Source organism: Octopus sinensis, linkage group LG19 (genome assembly GCF_006345805.1).
Source record: "Octopus sinensis linkage group LG19, ASM634580v1, whole genome shotgun sequence".
Lineage (NCBI taxonomy): Eukaryota > Metazoa > Mollusca > Cephalopoda > Octopoda > Octopodidae > Octopus > Octopus sinensis.
In genome coordinates, this window is record NC_043015.1 from 18,231,234 (window position 1) to 18,251,675 (window position 20,442).

The 20,442-nt window shown below is 36.5% G+C and overlaps 1 protein-coding gene across 1 annotated transcript in view; it reads right to left on the reverse strand.

Annotated features, from left to right (window-relative positions):
• Positions 1–17,076: 17,076 nt before the first annotated feature.
• LOC115222346 overlaps positions 17,077–20,442 on the reverse strand; it is a gene marked incomplete at its 5' end in the record, with an annotated part of 78,476 nt that continues 75,110 nt past the window's right edge. The window contains one exon of the mRNA XM_029792535.2: positions 17,077–18,797. Coding sequence (XP_029648395.2) covers positions 18,363–18,797 — 435 coding nt within the window. The remainder of the gene's footprint in view (positions 18,798–20,442) is intronic.

Here is a 20,442-nt window from a genome sequence, read left to right on the forward strand (position 1 = left end):
TGGTTCGAACACTTCTCTGAACTCCTAACCCATGAATCAGTTGTGGATGAAACAGTGATTGATACTATGAAACAAAGACCTATCATTGGCTCCTTAGACTCCTCGCCCTCAATAGATGAAGTAATGACATCAATAAGTAAATTGAATCTTGGTAGGGCACCTGGAAAGGATGGAATTTGTGCTGAGATCTTGCGATTTGGTGGTAATTGCATCACACAGTCCCTTCATAAGCTTATTAGTGCAGTCTGGAGGGATGGTGCAGTCCCTGAGGGCTGGAAGGATGCAATTATTCTTCCTCTATATAAAGGAAAAGGAGCCAGAACAATGTGTGGTAACTACAGAGGTATTGCTCTACTATCAGCTGCTGGCAAGGTTCTGGCAAATACTCTTCTTGCCCGTCTGAATGGGTGTCTCATAAATGATGTCCTATCTGAATCTCAATGTGGCTTCCGATCTGGTAGAGGGACAATGGATATGATTTTCGCAGCAAGACAGATGCAGGAGAAGTGCTATGAACAGAATATGGATCTTGTCCAGGTATTCATTGATTTGACTAAGGCCTTTGATACTGTAAATAGGACCTTTCTATGGAAAATACTTGGCAAACTTGGATGTCCGGATCACTTTGTATCTATAATTAAATCATTTCATGATGGGATGGAGGCTTGGGTCAATGTTGGTGGTGCCATGGCGGGACCCATTCCTGCAGAGAATGGTGTCAAGCAGGGTGACATCCTTGCCCCAACTCTCTTTTCTTTGTACTTTGCTGCTACTTTTACTCATGCTTTTGCTAAGGTTAGTTCTCTGGGAATATATGTCAGATATCGATCTTCTGGACGCCTCTTTAATCTTCGCCAATTTGCTACCAATTCAAAGGTTTCCCAGTCTATTATTCGTGACCTCCTTTATGCAGATGACTGTGACTTAGTCACTCATACAGTGGATGACATGCAAATACTCATGAATTGCATTTCTGCTTCTTGCAGGGCATTTGGACTCAGCATTAGCCTGGACAAGACTGTTGTAATGTTCCAGCCTGCACCAGGATATCCATATATAGAACCATCTATCTTGGTTGAAGGAACAATTCTGAAGGTAGTAGACAAGTTTGTCTACCTGGGCAGCACACTCAGCCATTCTTGCTCTCTGGATGAGGAAATATCTTTCAGGTTGCAGAGAGCAACTAATTCCTTCCGGTCTCTTCAGTCTCGTGTCTGGTCCCAACATGGCATCGCAAGGAGAACAAAAGTTGCTGTGTACCATGCTTGTGTACTGACATCGCTTCTCTACTCATGTGAGACATGGACTCTGTACAAACGTCAGGTAAGGGTCCTTGAACGTTTTCATCAGAGATGTCTTAGACACATTCTCAATGTTGGCTGGACCTCAAAAATTCCAGACACACAGATCCTGAGGACAGCTGATATCTTGAGTATTGAGGCGATGGTACACAAGCACCGGTTGCGTTAGACTGGACACCTTATTAGAATGGAGGACAGAAGGATTCCTAAGCAGATGCTCTATGGAGAACTTGTGAATGGAAGGAGACTCCGTATCCAGCATGTATCCAGCATGAAGAACTTAAGCAAGCTGCGCGAAAGCGCACGGCTCGTATAGTGAATGGGGAAAGCTTGGTCTGCAATGTTTGCAGTCGTGTATGCTTGTCAAGAGCAGGGCTCATTAGCCACCAACGGAGCCGCAAATGCAAAATATAAGTTGTCCTAGAGCGCACAATGTTCCTGAAGGTCGGCAATAGTCTTCCTCGGTCACAAGTGGACGGCCATCATCATATATATATGTGTATATATATATATATATATATATAAGTTCAGCAAAAATTTAGATTCGAATGAATATGGTACTTAATTTAGATGCACCAGAATTTTGTATGGTGTTATCCATAAAAATTTGTGGGGTGATTATAATCAAAATAAGCAACAAGAATGACTCTGGTAATTTGGTACAATTGTTTCGCACTACAACATTTTATTAAATGTTGTAAGTATTACAACAGATTTAAGATGCTGAGTGTATATATATATATATATATATATATATGTATATAGGGAGAGTTTACGAAAAAAACAAAACACGAAGACAGGCGGTGTACAAAAGAAACAGATGTATTAGTATAACTCTCAGGAATAGAAAAAGTCTTTTACGTTTCGAACCTACGTTCTTCTACAGAAAGGGACACAGAAAAAACAAAGAGAAACAAGATGAGAAAAAAGGAGAGAAACCATAGTTGGGAGCAGTAGTCCAAGTGGCTGAGGACAAATGTCTTCCAAATGACCATCAGTGTCACCTATATATATATATATGTACATATATCTATATATATATATATATATATATATATATATAATATATATATATATATATATATATATATATTATATATATATGTATATATATATATGCAGGGAAGTTCCAAGCCTTGTGCTACCGGCACACAAAGGTAAACAACATGCAGACTGGATACACTGGCCCAGGAAGAATTGTAATTCCTGAGTCAATATCAGTGAGTGACCTGGGCATTGACATGAGCAATGATGCATCTTTCCAAGTGCATATTACTTATTTGGTAATAAAATGCAGACGGCTAGCTGGATGGATCCTCCGAACTTTCAGAACAAGGGAGAAGGAGACACAGATGGTCCTTTGGAAGACATTTGTCCTCAGCCACTTGGACTACTGCTCCCAACTATGGTCACTACACAATATAAAGTTAACAGCAGAACTCAAAGCAATTCAATGAAGCTACACTAAGAAGATCGTCTCAATGCAACATATCAGCTACTGGGAATGACTGAAAGTATTAAAACTCTTCTCCCTGGAGCGAAGGCGGGAGAGATATGCAGTGATATACATCTGGAAAATCCTGAAGGGTCTTGTCCCAAACTCTGGCATTGAAAGTTACCCTAACAGCAGAATGGGGTGCCACTGCATGGTGCCAAAGATCCCAACATCACCATCAAAATACAGGACCAGATACTGCAACAGCTTGGGTTTCAGAGGACCACAGTTCTTCAATATCCTTCCCAAATGCCTGAGATATCTGCATGGTGTGGATGTAGGTTTCTTTAAAACTAAACTAGATCTTGTCTTGTCAGGGGTCCCAGCTGAACCTACCTCTCGGCAGGAAACACAGATGTGGGCAGCGGCATCGAACTCCCTTGTTGATCAAGTGGTTTCCAATACTAGTGTAGCTCAGTCAACAGTGGTGCTCCAGTATGGCCACAGCCTTCGGGCAGAAACAGTTTAAAGGATTTACATATATATATATATATATATATATATATATATGTATATATATATGTGTATGTATATATAAATGTATGTATATATATGTATGTATACACATACATATATATATATATATATATATATATATAGGGAAGTTCCAGGCCCTGCGCTACCAGCACACAAAGGTAAACAACATGCAGACCAGATACACTGGCCCGGGGAGAATTGCAATTCCTGTATATATATATATAAATCCTTAAAAATGTTTCAGCTGCAGGGGGCACTACCGTTGAATGTGCTACACTAGTATGTTGCACTGACAAGAATTGTAGTATGTAATTTATTTAATTATTATTATAATGAATTGAATTTTTTCTATGTTTCTTACATGTTGGTGTTGCCATTCAAAATGATTGTATGCATAGATGAAAATTTTATAAAAACTTTTAACTTCTCTCTATCTTTTATTGTTTGTTGAGTTTATATATGATACGTATTCTATAAATGCTCATAACACATCTTTTACTTGTAACATATTCATATTTTTAAAAAAAACAACTTACAATAGTAAGCTAACAATTTAATATGAAGAATCTTTATTAGAAAACTAACTTTGGACCCCCCACAACGTAAAAGGATGAAACTGAACTCAACTTTTCTCACACACACACACACACACATATATATATATATATATTAGAAGAAATGAGATACTCAGAAAATCGGATGGTTTATATTTACAGATATTTATTTGTATATTACATTTTTTATACATCATATAACTTAGATCATGTATTAGCGCTTTCTCCCATTCTAGTGGGGTTTTCAAATCAAAACTCATAAGAAATATATATATACATATATACGCCCACATACACATAGATACAGGTGTGTCTGTTTGATAGGAACTTTGCTTCACAGCCATGTGATTCTGGTCTTAGTCCCAATGTGTGACAATGAGTCCCAATGAGTTTTGATTTGAAAACCCCACTAGAATGGGAGAAAGCGCTAATACATGATCTAAGTTATATGATATATAAAAAATGTAATATACAAATAAATATCTGTAAATATAAACCATCCAATTTTCTGAGTACCTCATTTCTTCTAATATATAATACCTGTACATCATCTCCAAACCTTCCAATATATATATATAAAACAAATATATATATATATATAGCATAAATATATACATATATATATATAAATATACACACACACACACATATATATATACATATAAAGGATAAATATATATAACGTAAATATATATATATGGCAAACTGCCAAGCAAGCTGAAGGAGGGAATGATATGCCCAATCTATAAAGGGGGGAAGTAGAGCAGATGCCAAAAACTATAGGCCTATCTCTCTGACGTCACACATCAGCAAAGTCATGGAACGGATAGTCAGAGGGAAACTTATTGCATTCCTTGATGAAAATAACTTGCTGAGTGATACCCAGCATGGTTTTTGACCAGATAGGAGCTACCTGACCCAGCTCTTACAACATTATTACTGGGTGTTGAGGCAGTTACTCAACAAATCAAATGTGGATGTAATATACCTTGATTTTGCAAAAGATTTTGACAAGGTGGATCATGGTATGATATGCCACAAACTGCGTGACTTTGGCATAGCTGGAAAACTTGGAGTGTGGTTACATGACTTCCTGAAAGATAGGAGTCAGGCAGTAGTGGTTAATGGAGCCACCTCTATGAACACACAAATAGTGAGTGGTGTTCCACAGGGCACTGTCTTGGGACCACTGCTTTTTATAGTGGCCCTCTCAGATATGCCCTCAAATGCCCGGATAGCCACTCTGGCAAGCTATGCAGACGATACGAAAGTCTCGCAGAAAATACAGAACCCCAGCGATGTTGCACACATGCAGCAGGAGTTGGACTCAATTTACAGATGGGCTGAGGATAATAATATGCAGTTTAATGCTGAAAAATTCCAGGCCCTGCGATACCAGCATCCAAAACTGAATATTAAACTTACAGGGTACACCGGTCCACAGGGAATTTCAATCCCAGAGCCTAAGTCAGTGAGGGACTTGGGTATCAACATGAGTGAGGATACCTCTTTCCAAGTGCACATTACCAGGATGGCGACAAAGTGCAGACGACTGGCTGGACGGATCCTAAGAACACTCAGAACCAGAGATAAGGAAATCATGATGGTCCTCTGGTGGACATTCGTCCTCAGCCACCTGGATTTGCAAGAGGTATATGTGGATGATTTCTGAAAACATTTGAACATAATTTTATCTGAGGTACAACATGAATCCACATTGTGGCAGGAAAGAAACAAAGCAATAAGTGCTCTGTCCATCTCATTGCTCCAGCAGAAACAGTTCCAGAATGAAAACCAGGAAGTGAGTGAAATAAAAACCAATCACACTAAAGGGCCTTTGACTTACATAGAAAGCTCTCATGCTGGCACCACATAAAAAGGACCCAGAACATTCTGTAAAGTGATTGGCATTAGGAAGGGTGTTCAGCTGTAGTAACCATACCAAGACAGATGACTGAAGCTTGATGCAACACTCCATATTACCAGTTCATGTCAAACCATCCAACCCATACCAGCATGGAAGATAGACATTAAATGATGATGATGATATGTATCTCAACCAGACCATCATATGTTGTTAAACATCACTGGTCACTTAGTATTTTGCAATGTTTTAGCTTTTGAATGATGCCGCTCACCTGGCTAAGTGAGCAAGCCAACATTCTTCCTGATTGCAATGCTAGTCTGTCGTAAGGTTATACATTTACAGCTGAGTGGACTAGAGTGATGTGAAGTGAAATGTTTTGCTCAAGAAGGCAAAGCACAGTTGATCTAGTAATCAAAACCATTATCTCAGATCGCGACTGAATCACAACTAACCACTAGACTATATGCCTTCATTATATATATACAGGGTGCAGTAAATAAACTGTCATCTAAATTCTACAAAAATGAAAACTCCATTCTTCATCAAATGCTACATATTAGAGGAGGCTCTTAGTAATAACAGTGTAGCACAAAACGGCGGTGCATCAGCATGGCCACAGCTCTGAGCTGAAACTTAAATATATATATATATATATATATATATATATATATATATATATATATATAATATATATATAACATAAATATATGTATTCAAGATGGCGCCGAACTAGCAAGTCGTGTAAATATACCTCTCTGAAAGTTTTGTAGAACCTCCAAGAGATCGATGTTATCAGAAGTGAAGTGACCTGTACTGCAAATACAGTTGAAAAGTGCGACAAGTACACTATTTTTGAGAAGGATATTTTTGCTTTTGATGGTAGTATATGCAGCTACAAGGATAACCTATCCGATGCGAAGATATCAAAAATTGAACACGTGTTGCTGAAGCCACGTGATGCAAAGGGATATACTAAGAAAGAAAAAAGTTGCCACTTTGTTTGCCCTACTAGCATTTCTTTTAGAAGCTACGTCCTGACATCTACAACTTGTTCAAAATATTAAAGTTGCAAGTTGTTCAAAACATAATTTTACTGCAACTACGGACATTGGGGCTCTGTTTTGTTTTATTTACAAAATGCAAGCAGCAATTTGTTCAAGATATTGAAAACAGGAACATTGAAGGTTGGTCTTTTTATATCTTTCTTCCTTCTAAAACAAAATGAAGGTAAGTGTTCTCTCAACCAGAAGGTAAGAAAATAATTATTTATTAATAATTTATTGTATACTCATAGACAGTTCCGTCTGTAACACGTGTTTGTTTCTATATAAATATACGAGTTATATGTCCCTGATACAGTGTTTCCCCTTCTCTCAATCCTGTCTGTCTGTTTACCCTTCTGTGTGTAGTTTATGCTGGTGTACATATGTTTACAATTTCTACACGTCCATAACTATACAGCCCACTCTTGCTCTGTCTCACTTCTATTCTCTCTCCCACCCTGCTGATCTGCCTTACTCTTTCTCTCTCTGTCTTACCATTCTCCCCTTCTGACACCCTCATCTGTTTCTCCCTCCCTCAGACCCTCAATTCCGCTCTCATCACTCTCTCTCTCCCACCCTCTGCTGAACTTCCACTCGCTTTCTCTCTGTCTCTCCCCCTGCTTTCTCTCAGGTCAATCTCACCCCATCTCTGTCCCTCTTCTTCACTCACTCTCTCTTGTACCTCTATCCCACCCTCTCTTCTCTCCTTCTCAGGTCAATCCCCTTGTCTCTTTTCCTCTCTCTGTCCCTTTACTTTTTTCTCTCTACCACACCTCTATTCCGCTCTCTCTCCCTGCTGATCTGCCACTCTTTCTCTTTCCTCTCAGGTCAATCCCCCCCCCCCGGCTGATCTTCCACCCCCTTTCTCCCGTCCCACTTTTTTCTTCTCTTCTCTCCTCTCCCTCTCAGGTCAATCACCTTATCTTTCCTCTTCTCTCTGTTCCTCTATTTCACTCTCACTGTATCTCAAGCAAAGATATCATGGAACTAGTCTGCAAAGGTTTTGCAATTGTTTGTCCGAGCCTGGATGATTGCTGAAGGTGACTTCCCAAACAATATCATTGCAGCGGCACTTAAAAGTAATGATTTCTCCAGGACCACTGCCCAGAGAGAGCAAAAGAAACGCGAATTCCTCCGTTCATATACTCTAATTACATGGACACACTAGACATCATCTTGGGAGAAGACTGTACAAGGGATGACAAAAAGGATGGAAAAAGCATCCAGGACCCAACAAAAAACACAACTAAATGCCTGGGAGACCTGCATGGTGTGGATATGGGTTTCTTTAAAACTAAACTAGATCTCTTCTTGTCAGAGGTTCCAGATGAACCTACCTCTCAACAGGAAACACAGATGCGGGTAACAGCGTCAAACTCCCTTGTTGATCAAGTGCCACGTATCAGAGGTGGTTTCACATACTAGTGTAGCTCATTCAATGGTGGTGCCCCAGCATGGCTGCAGGCTTCAGGTTGAAACATTTTTAAGGATTTATATATATATATATAACATAAATATATATATATATATATATAACATAAATATATATATATATATAACATAAACATATATATATAACAAATATATATATAACATATATATATATAAAGAATAAATATATATATATAATACATAAATATATATATATAACAAATATATATATAACATATATATATATAAAGAATAAATATATATATAATACATAAATATATATGTATAACATAAATATATATTATATATATATATACATATATATATAATAACATAAATATTATATATATATATATACAATATATATATATAACATAAATATGTATATATATATATACATATATATATATATATAACATAAATATATATATATATATATATACATATATATATATAAACATAAATATGTATATATATATATATTATATATATAACATAAATATGTATATATATAAAACATAAATATATATATATATATATACATATATATATATATAACATAAATATGTATATATATATATAAACATAAATATGTATATATATAAAACATAAATATATATAAAACATAAATATATATATATATATATAACATAAATATATAACAATATATATATATATATATAACATAAATATATAACAATATATATATATATATATATATATTATATATATATATATATATATATGACGACCTTGCTCTAATTGTTGAGTCACTATCAAAACTAGAGAAGTTTCAAGTGTGGAAACAAGGATTAGAATCGAAGGGCCTTAGAATCAACCTAGCTAAAACCAAAGTCCTAATAAGTAAGAAGGCAGGCAAATCACAAATCTCTGCTCGATCTGTAGTAGAGGCGTAGGTAGAAACTCTATAAGATGTAACCAGTGTAAGTTATGGACACATAAGGAAGGCTAACTGGGAAGATAGTTTTTGTATGTGGCAGATGCTTGGGAGCAATAAACACCGAAAATGCGCAGAGACCAACTTCCGCCACATTCCAGGGAGAAAAACTAGAAGTAGTTGATAGCTTCCATTACCTAGGTGACCAAGTTAATAGCAGAGGAGGGTGCGCTGAAAGTGTAGCTGCTAGAATAAGAATAGCTTGGGAAAAGTTCAGGGAGCTATTACCTCTGCTGGTGACAAAGGGCCTCTCGCTCAGAGTAAAAGGTAGACTGTATGATGCATGTTTACAAACAGCCATGCTACACAGCAGTGAAACATGGGCCGTGACTGCTGAGGACATGCGTAAGTTCGCAAGGAATGAAGCCAGTATGATTCGATGGATGCGTAATGTCAGTGTGCATACTCGACAGAGTGTAAGTACCTTGAGAGAAAAGTTGGACCTAAGAAGCATTAGATGTGGTGTGCAAGAGATGACTGCGTTGGTTTGGTCATGTGGCGAGAATGGATGAGGATAGCTGTGTGAAAAAGTGCCACATCCTAGCGGTTGAGGGAACCTGTGGAAGAGGTAGACCTGGGATGAAGTGGTGAAGCACGACCTTCGAACATAAGGCCTCACCAAGGAAATGACTAGTGATCGAGACTTTTGGAAATATGCTGTGCTTGAGAAGACCCGGCAAGCCAAATGAGACCATAACCTGTGGCCTATGCCTGGAGCATAACCAGCCCACTTATGCGTGCCTTTTCCTTCTTTGGTTACTAAACGCTTGCGAAGACCTGTCGAGGCAAGTGAAATCAAAATCAATCAAAACCAAAATCAATTCGATGACTGGCATCCGTGCTAGCGGGGTGCAAAGAGCACCATACAAGTTGACAGAGTGACTAACCGGCTTCTGTGCCAGTGGCACATAAAGGGCACCATTTGAGAATGATCATTACCAGTGTCGCCTTATTGGCACTTGAGCATGTGCTAGTAGGGTGCTAGTCCAAGCGTGATCGTTGCTGGAGAAGCCAACTGGCTTCCGTACCTGTGGCACGTAAAAGGGCATCTTTTGAGCGTGATTGTTACCAACATCGCCTCACTGGCACCTGTGCTGGTGGCACGTGTAAAAAAGATTCGAGCGAGGTTGGTGCCAGTACCGCCTGACTGGCACCCGTACTGGTGGCATGTAAAAAGCACCCACTACACTCTTGGAGTGGTTGGCGTTAGGAAGGGCATCCAGCTGTAGAAACTCTGCCAGATCAAGATTGGAGCCTGGTGCTGCCATCTGGTTCGCCTGTCCTCAGTCAAAATCGTCCAACCCATGCTAGCATGGAAAGCGGACATTAAACGATGATGGTGATGATGATGATAAATATATATATACAGGGGTTGGACAAAATAATGGAAACGCCTAGCATTATAGCATCAATTTTTAAATATATCTATAAAACCACCAAATGCTTGTTTATTTTGATGGTTTTTGATTTATTATTAGTGTTGGTTAATATGTTTTGCTAAAATTGCTGTTTCTTTTCAGATATAATCAAAAAGAGGTAATTAAAATGACAGATCTATCAGACTTTCAAAGAGGTCAAATTGTTGGTGCTTTTATGACAGGTACTAGCATAATGAAAACAACTGAAATGTTTGGTGTATTATGAAGTACTGTCTTGAAAGTAATGACAGCTTCTGAGAAAGCAGGAAAAACCTCCTCATCAAAACAAAACACTGGAAGAAAACCAAATCTTTGAGATGGGACCATCAGACTGTTGCACAAATCGTTAGAAAGGAACACAAAATTACGTACACACATATAGATACAGATATGGCTGTGTGGCAAGAAGTTTCCTTCCCAACCATATGATTCTGAGCTTAGTTCCACTGTGTGACAACTTGGACAAATGTCTTCTATAACCTCAGGCTGACCAAAGTCTTGTGAGTGGATTTAGTTGATGGAAACTGAAACAAAATCGTGTGTGTGTGTGTGTGTGTATGAATGTTTTCACTTATTTCCCACTACTTAACAACCAGTGTTGGTGTGTTTACATCTCAGTAACTTAGTGGTTCATCAAATGAGGCTGTTAGAATAAGTACCAGGCACACAAAAAAAGAAGTACTGGGGTTGATTCATTTGACTAAAATTCTGATAAAAGATATATATGTGTGTGTGTGTATATATATATAAATAAATATATACTCTTTTACTCTCTTTTACCTGTTTCAGTCATTTGACTGCAGCCATGCTGGAGCACCACCTTTAATCAAGCAACTCGACCCCGGGACTTATTCTTTGTAAGCCCAGTACTTATTCTATCGGTCTCTTTTTGCCGAACCGCTAAGTGACGGGGACATAAACACACCAGCATCGGTTGTCAAGCAATGCTAGGGGGACAAACACAGACACACAAACACACACGCATACATATATATATACGACAGGCTTCTTTCAGTTTCCGTCTACCAAATCCACTCACAAGGCTTTGGTCAGCCCGAGGCTATAGTAGAAGACACTTGCCCAAGGTGCCACGCAGTGGAGCTGAACCCGGAACCATGTGGTTGGTAAACAAGCTACTTACCACACAGCCACTCCTGCGCCTATATATATATATATATACAAATCTGTACATCACTTAAAACAATACACACACACAGAAACAAATAGTAATGTCAAACAAATAAATTACAGAATATATCTACAAATGTTTCATTAAGAGATTTTATTGTGATGTAAGATTGCACAGGCAAGTATGTAAGATGTGCAATATATATAAGGATATGCAATATTAGAAATATTAAATTTCTAAATGTCTCAAAGAGACATGAGTGGTGGTGGAGTGATAGAGTGGTTGTATACTGTCAACATAACGTGACAGTCCTGTAAAGGGAATTACACCACCGCTGTTTAGCCCTAGGAAGCATCGACACTTCCTGTCGGCTTTGACACATTTCCTGTGTCATTATATTTGTGAAGGGGAGGCAAGTACCCCCACCAGCTAGGATTCACACCTTAGGACATGCATGTTTCTGGGTCTTAACCCGTTATCAGCCCAGCAGCAGATCTCACTATCCTGGGCTGATGACGGATTAAGACCCAGAAACATGCATGTCCTCAGGTTGCTAGTCCTAGCTGGTGGGGGTACTTGCCTCCCCTTCACAAATATAAGGACACAGGAAATGTGTCAAAGCCGACAGGAAGCGTCGATGCTTCCTAAGGCTAAACAGCGGTGGTGTAATTCCCTTACGGGACCGTCACATTATGTTGACAGTATACAACCACTCGATATGCAATATGTTACATTTAAACTCTCAAATTTTCAGGTTATATCATATTGTAGACAGGTAAATATTGATATGATACTACATTGAAAAACATAGTATATGAAAACCAAGTAAGGAATATCACTAGTGCAAAAATGGAAGAGGGTCAATTGAAATCATAGATAGTTCATTTAGGCTGCTCAAGTAATTGACAGTTGGAATGGCAAGTTATGTATAAGTAGTTAGTTAGTTAGTTAGTTAGTTAGTTAATTTGGCTCAAAAGCAAATAGCAAGGCCATGTAGGGGGACATGGAGTTAAGTACAGGGTGGTGTTCATGTAAAGAGTTCAGGCCACTTGAAGTCCAGGGAGGCTTTGAACAAAGCGGTCGTCGGCATCTTCACCATCTCGTCTGGCAGCTTGTTCCACGGATCCGCAACCCGGACGGAGAAAGCTCCTCTCCTTCGATTGAGATGAAATCGTCGCAGGTAGAGCTTTTCGGAATGACCCCGCAGCCGACGCTCCGGAGCAGGAGTGAAGAACAGCTCTTTCGAGAGGTTACACTTCCCGCTTATGATGTTGTGGGCGAGAATGAGATCACCACGGCGGCGGCGTTTTTCAAGAGAATAAAGGTCGAGCGTCCTCAGCCTTTCTTCGTAGGACAAATTTTTGAGACCATGAACCATGCGGGTAGCCAGCCTCTGGACTCTTTCGAGGTGCTGTGTGTCTTTGAGGAGATAAGGAGAAGAGGCTTGAATCCCATACTCCAATATGGGTCTCACCAGCGTGACATAGAGTGGCAGGAATATGGCTGCTGTGAGCATTCCGAATGACCGTCGAATCAAAAACAGAATTCCGCGCACTTTGTTGGCAGCATGGACGCACTGGGCCGAAGGCGAAAAGGAGGAATCCACCAAGATACCCAGGTCCTTTACCTGATCGGTCCTCTCCAGCAGCAGACGACCCGGCTCGAAATCAAGTTGAGTTGCAGGAGTAGTAAGGGGACTTAATATAATTGTTTAGAACAAAGAACAAAAAAGTTGAATGGTATCTCAATGCCATTCAACCCTTTTTTCTTTGTTTGTTCTTTGTTCTAATCAATTATGTTAGGTCCCTTTACTACTTAAACATAACTTGGCAGGCCCAGTTCCTGTTGTTAATTTCTTGAACTAGCAGTATTCTTTATTTGATTTTCATATGTTACTATGTTATTTAATGTAGTGGCATATCAATATTTACCTGTCTACATTATGGTATAAATGGAGGATTTGAGAGTTTAACCCTTCAGCATTTAAACCAGCCATATCTGGCTTCTTACATCTACCCTACAATGTCATTCAAAAACTAAACAATCATACCATTGAAATGTCTATGCTGTGAGATAATTCATGATAAATTCAAAACAATGTAAATAGATAAACATTAAATTTGACAGAGTAATCTAAATGCTAAAAGATTGAATAATCTTATGGATATTGCATGTCTTACATGCTTCCCTGTACAATAAAATCTCTTAATGAAACATTTGTTGATATACTGTATAATCCATTTGTCTTCATTATTATATTATGTCATGCTTAAAGTTCCATTGGGTTTTGGATACTCTTGGATTTCTAAATATCAAATACCAGTGAACTTAACCTCCATTGACAAGTCCTCTATGCTAACTAAATGAATTGTTTACATGCTGATTTGTGTCATACTGTCTAGCAATTAAGTGTGGTCTATTTCCCTTTGATCTGCTTTGGTTTAATAAATGTATCCTCATTAATCATTATGTGTGTGTATACATACACACATATATATAAGCACACACACATATATATATCTACTACATATCCGGAAAATCAGTGTGTGTTTATTAGTGGCTTTGTTAGCTAACTCCTACATCGTTTTATTGATTTTGATGAAACTTGACACATGAGTAGAATTCATGACATACTTAGATTGTTGAAAAAATCGATAATACAGCCCCGGGAAAGGACCTTTATATCTACCTCATATAACTTATTGTTTAAACACCCAAGGGAAATAACCCATAGCACCTGTACAATATTTTTCTTAAACACTCAAGGGAAATAACCCATTTCATTGTTTATGTTTGATTACTTTGCCGACCTCTGACAACCTCTCTCACCAACCCCCAACAATCTTTTTTGCCAACCTCCAACAATCTCTCCCTCCTCCAGCTGACAGTTTTTTGTACTTTTTTTGTGATAGAAAATACACCTTCTGTGGAAGTTATAATGAAATTGCTTTCTTATATCAGAGTAATAAGGCGTTTCAATAGAACATTTTTACCCCAAGGAATTACCAGGTACACATATATCTGTGTGTATGTGAGTGCATGCATATCTGTATGTATGTATCTCTACATACACGTATATATGTGTATCTGTATGTGTGCATGTATGTATGTATGTATGTATGTATATATATATATATATATATATATATGTGTGTGTGTGTGTGTGTCTATACACATCCCCTTAACTACTTTGTTATGTACATCATCACCACCAACTTGTCCCTATCTACCCTCATGCATTTACTACTCTATCTCTCCTTCATATTGTTATATACTATCTGAAGGCCTTCTACTCATATCCACCCAACTTTATTTTCAACAATGGAATAGCAACTTCCGTCATCTTTTACTACAGATTTTCTGTGATGCTTCAACAATAGATCTTTTACTATGAATTTCCTTAATTCTTTGATCACAGATCTACCTACCAATATCATCTTTTACTTTGGACACTTTTTAATCTCTCAACAAACTGGTAATTAATAAAATCCTGGATTAAGGTTATTCCTTATTTCTTTCTCTCTCTCCGATGACAGAATACTTAGCTGATATGGAAATCTTTACTCAGTAACATGTGCTCCACATGCTCAACTATTTTAGAAACAGCTGAAACAGATTTTATCTATTTACTGTAACTACTCTGCACTATGTTTAAATTATAAATATAAATGCTCTTTAGAGCATTGATACCATATGTTTTGTTTGTTCATTCACTGCTTTTAATATATATCTATCTGCTCAAGAATAAACCACTTCTAACCATCTTTGATAGATAGCTTCAACACTACTTTTTTCTTGGTTGCACTTCAAACCAGAGTTTTAGTGATAAACCAAACTGAGTACATACCTGTTACTTTACGTCATCAGATGTAAACTCTTTATAAATACTATTTGTGTGTGTGTGTGTGTGTGTGTGTGTGTGTGTGTGTGTGTGTGTATGTATATATATATGTATACACACACACGTCTATGTGTATGTGGTATGAAATTCAACAAAAAGTATAAAACTCAGCCAATTAAGAAAATAAAGATATTATTATAACAATAACCACACACACACACAAAAACTGAGAAATACAGCTACCTAGTGTTTCCTAGCTGAAAAATTAAATTTATTTCACCTGGTAAAATTCAGTAAGACAGTTTAATAACTGCATACAATGTAAATTGGAGTTTGAATGAGCACATGTATTTAGAAAAATACAGCAATTGATGAGAGATAATTAATGGCACTGGAAATATAGACAGTGTTTTATGAGTGCTGAAAGTTTTATAAACAGTGGTTTATCCTTAACGTCTAAGGTGTATTTTGTAAAAGTGCAAACATGATGAAAAAATATTGCTTTTGGTATTTCTACAGTTCCTGGAATTCTTAGGTTTTTTTTAAAAGATACAATTCTTAGGTTTTTTTTTAAAGATATGATTTTTCAAGTGAGTATGTAGAACATCATTTTGACCTGTTAATATAAGATCTAGTTATAGAAAGTATCTTCTGTTTGATGTTTGTATCCTTAAGTCTCCAGATTAATGCTGTGAGGGTTGTTGCATGTCTCTGCTTGGGATTCCCAAAGGTAGAAGGGTGGTTGTTGTATCTGGATTAAAATTTTTCCTCCATGGATACTATTATAATGTTTGGTTTCCATCTAGCTGGTGTCATAGTTTGCCAGTGCATGTGTTTCATAAACAAGGAAGATATATCATATACTCATGAGCACATTTAGATTTATATCTGCATAAGCATCCAGAACTGCTCCAAGTCATTTGTTATTCACTAATATAAGTTTTTACATTATGGGGACAGGAATGTGTAATTTTGTGTGCCCATTAAATATCTTGCTAAACCTATGGTTGCTGGGAAAGTGATTATTCAATAAGAATAAGACTTGTCTACCTATATTTGCCATAAGATTTAGGAAGAAGGGTAGGGTGAACCATAGAATATAGTGGAAACTCGTCTTATGACTAGATAATTGAGGAGGTGGAGAGTTATAAGAGATATCATCAATAAAACCGCTTTTCTGTAAAGGCTTTTATGATATGGGGATGCCTTTTCAAATATTTCTCTAGATGATTCTATGGCTTATGTTAGAAATTGAGCTCTTAAATATAATAGGTGGGTGGAAAGCATGTTTATAATATATATTACATTTTTGTTGGGCTTATGGAAAGATTTATAGGAATTAGTCTTGAGGTGATCATTCAAACTACAATTACTTTGAATGCAGTTACTAAACTATCTTGTTGATTTTACCAGCTTGACAAATGACAGAATAAATTTTATACTTAATATTTTGTGTTGGAAACCCTGGGTATCTATATTTCACAAGTTTTTTCTGTATTTTTTATTATAATACTACGCACACTGAAACACATGTTCATTCATTCATCCATATATATATATGTAAAGTTTCAAATGTTTGTACGAATAAGAGAGTTGTAGTGAGGACTTGCTGACTTTCAACATAATGTCACTAGTTTTGTTACCTCCAAGATAAATGTCCAAATAAATACTTGTCATCCTATTTCAAAATAGAAACATCTAACTTTGTTTTAATCTCTCAGACAATATATTTGGCAATAATGTACATTAAAATAAGATATTATATATATGCTACTAGATATGAGATAAATGACCACTAAAGTTAGCATTTTTAATTGTTTGGAAACCTTCTTTGATTGAGTGATGCATAAATTAAAGATATTGTTATAGCAGTAATATCACTTCATGTCTATACACATATACAAATAATAAAGTTTGAAAAACATTAAATATAAACATATCATTTAAAAAAGTGAATTGTAAAATTCAATGATATTTTTGTTCTGTCTGAATAAATATATGTGAATAATTGGTGTGGAATGTATCAGCTATAATAAAGCTGAATACCAGTGAAACTAGAACATGCCTTTAGTGTTTTCCTTTTAAATCAGAACTTCTGTACAGATTCATCAATCAACTGCATACAAAAGGATGTCCTGAAATGAAAACATGGCACATGCAGTATACACTTGACATTTAGTAAAAACTTTGGAATCAAGTTTAAAGTTGCTTGCATACATATCAAAGCTAGAAAAGGTTCCACTCAAGATAATATATTATTATACAGAAAGGAAACCTTTTCAACTGAGAAATGTGGGGAATGTGCAGTTTATATTTTACAGAATTGTGGTTACAACCACCAAGACATCATAATTTACATATAAATACATGCTCACTCTCTCTCACACACAGGCACGCACACAGGTATGACTTATTGCTACAAGCCATACATATTTCACATACTGTATGCATACAAGCAGATTCTTTTTCTCCAATGTCTCAAGCAATAGTCACTGGATAAATGTGCAGTATAGTTTTTCCATATAACAGTGGAATAAACAGAAGTCCTACAGTCAATACTGGGATTCCTTTGCAATGATCCAGATATGCAGCTATGATAATATCTGAATAGATTATGTTTAGGGCATGTTTCCAAATGAGTAGGAATTAATCTGCAGAATTTATAATGCAGGAATACTAAAGATAATAAAGAATGTTGAGATGTCTTTCTTGTAGATGTCATCATCATTATAACTGTAATTACTAATAGAAGAAAAATTAGCAATTTTAATTTATATTTCTAGTAGTATGCAAAGCTAATTTTTCTCTTAGCATCTTTCTTTCCTAATTCACATGTGAACATAACAGCTCACACAAATGCCTTGTCTCGACGTTGCTGTTGCTGCTGCTGCTGCTTTTGTAGTTGCTGCTGCCGAATATTCTGTTGCTGGATCTGTGGTGGAGCTTGCATGTCTTGTTGCTGAGAAGGTAGTGGAGCCTGTAACTGAACACCAGGAGCATTATTGATTGAATGACTCTGAGTGGCAGTGAGTGAGCCAACAGAAACAGAACCACTTTCTTCTCTAATTGGAGCCAAAGATGTCTGCTTGAAATAGTTGCTATTGGCTGCAACGTTAGTGGCTGCTGAATGAGTGATTTTAATGTTGGTGCCAACAGCTCCAGTCAGGTGACCTCCAGGTGCAACACTCACTTGTGTGTCTACACTTCGGTAATCCTCAGCAGGATAGTAGAGTTGTCTGTATTGTTGGTCCTCAGTACTTGCACTAAATGTTGAAGAGTATGCCTGCAGATAGATAGATAGATAGATAGATAGATAGATAGATAGATAGATAGATAGATAGATAGATACATAGATAGATAGATAGATAGATAGATAGATAGATAGATAGATAGCTAGATAGATAGATAGATAGATAGCTAGATAGCTAGATAGATAGATAGATAGATAGATAGATAGACAGACAGAAAGAGAGAGAGAGAGAGAAATATACATCAACATATCCCTTTCAAAGATCAATTTTTGGTAAAAGCTTCTATAGAAGAACAATTAAATGTTAGATAAGACTTTAACAGCATATTTGAAACAATAATGTTATTCATGAAATGTTGTAAAACATAAAATAAAATTGAAAACTGGAAACAGTTTTCAGTAAAATGAAACTTCACAAATATTGTATGGTTAAATAAAAGAAGGATGATTAAAGCAGGCCTCAAAGTTACCTGACAATCAATAATAATGAAAATGGATGCAATATACTCTGCTACAATTCATCTGACATAACCAGGCATTACATGGCAGAAAACATACCATGCTACCAACCTCCTTTTAACTTTAAAAAAAAAAAAGAAAGACAAAGAAATAAAATGACAATTATTCATCTCATGTCTGGTATTTGCTGATTTACTTAAATTTAATAAGTTAGATAACCAATAATAGCTATATTTTAAAATGGTGGCTGCTCCATGATTGATGCTAGTCCTGATAATAACTTTCAAGATTTTTTCTCACTGAAAATATTGATTAAAATGTTAACAACTCTGAAATATAAAATAAGGAATAAAATTTTATACTGTATTATGTTTAATAACAGGAATTAGATACATTATATAGCAAACACTACATTTAGTGTTAATACAAATGTAATATGGATTACCTTCTCAAGATAACTTTAAAATAAGTACATGCATGGAATGAATATTGCCAATAACCTAAAATCAACTCACAGTATAAATACAAAATATTTAAAATAAAGCAAATTTTCTTCTTTATGCAGGTATTGTTTTACATGAATTCATACTCATGTCTAAAGTAAACTTCTGGTTAGAGGAAGAGAGATGAAATGCTCATAACATTTGTAGACTGGTGAGATTGATGAGGTTAAAACATTTCTGTAGGCAAAGAGCTGTAGTTCTGAGGTGAAATGATGCAAAAGAGTATTTAGTATGGGATAAGTTAACACAATAGGGAAGAAAGAAAAGGAGGGAAGGTTAATTAGGGACACTTAGAATAGCTTGTAACTTCAAATTAGAAACAGGCTTTGTAGTAATGAGAGAAAAGGTAAATTGAAGAAACAGCATGTTAGTCATAATTGATTGCAATTATGACTAGCATGCTGTTTCTTCAATGTTGGTGAGTGAATCTTTGGCAAATCAGCTGAATAGGCTGATTTGGGTGAGATCTAAAAAGAATGTTTGTATGCAGCAGTAGTAGCATCTAACATTACAAGTCTTTGACTTGTATTCTTTGACTTGTATTCTAACATGAGTTACATTTCAGTCTTGTGGAGTCAATCAAATCTGAAATATTTAATGATTTTGAAGATAAAGCCTAGTCTTTTACAATGTAATGTTTTTCACATAAATATGTGAAAAACATTTTGTACATGAATGCAAGGAACTGTAGAGAGTTTGTGAGTTTTATGTGTGTA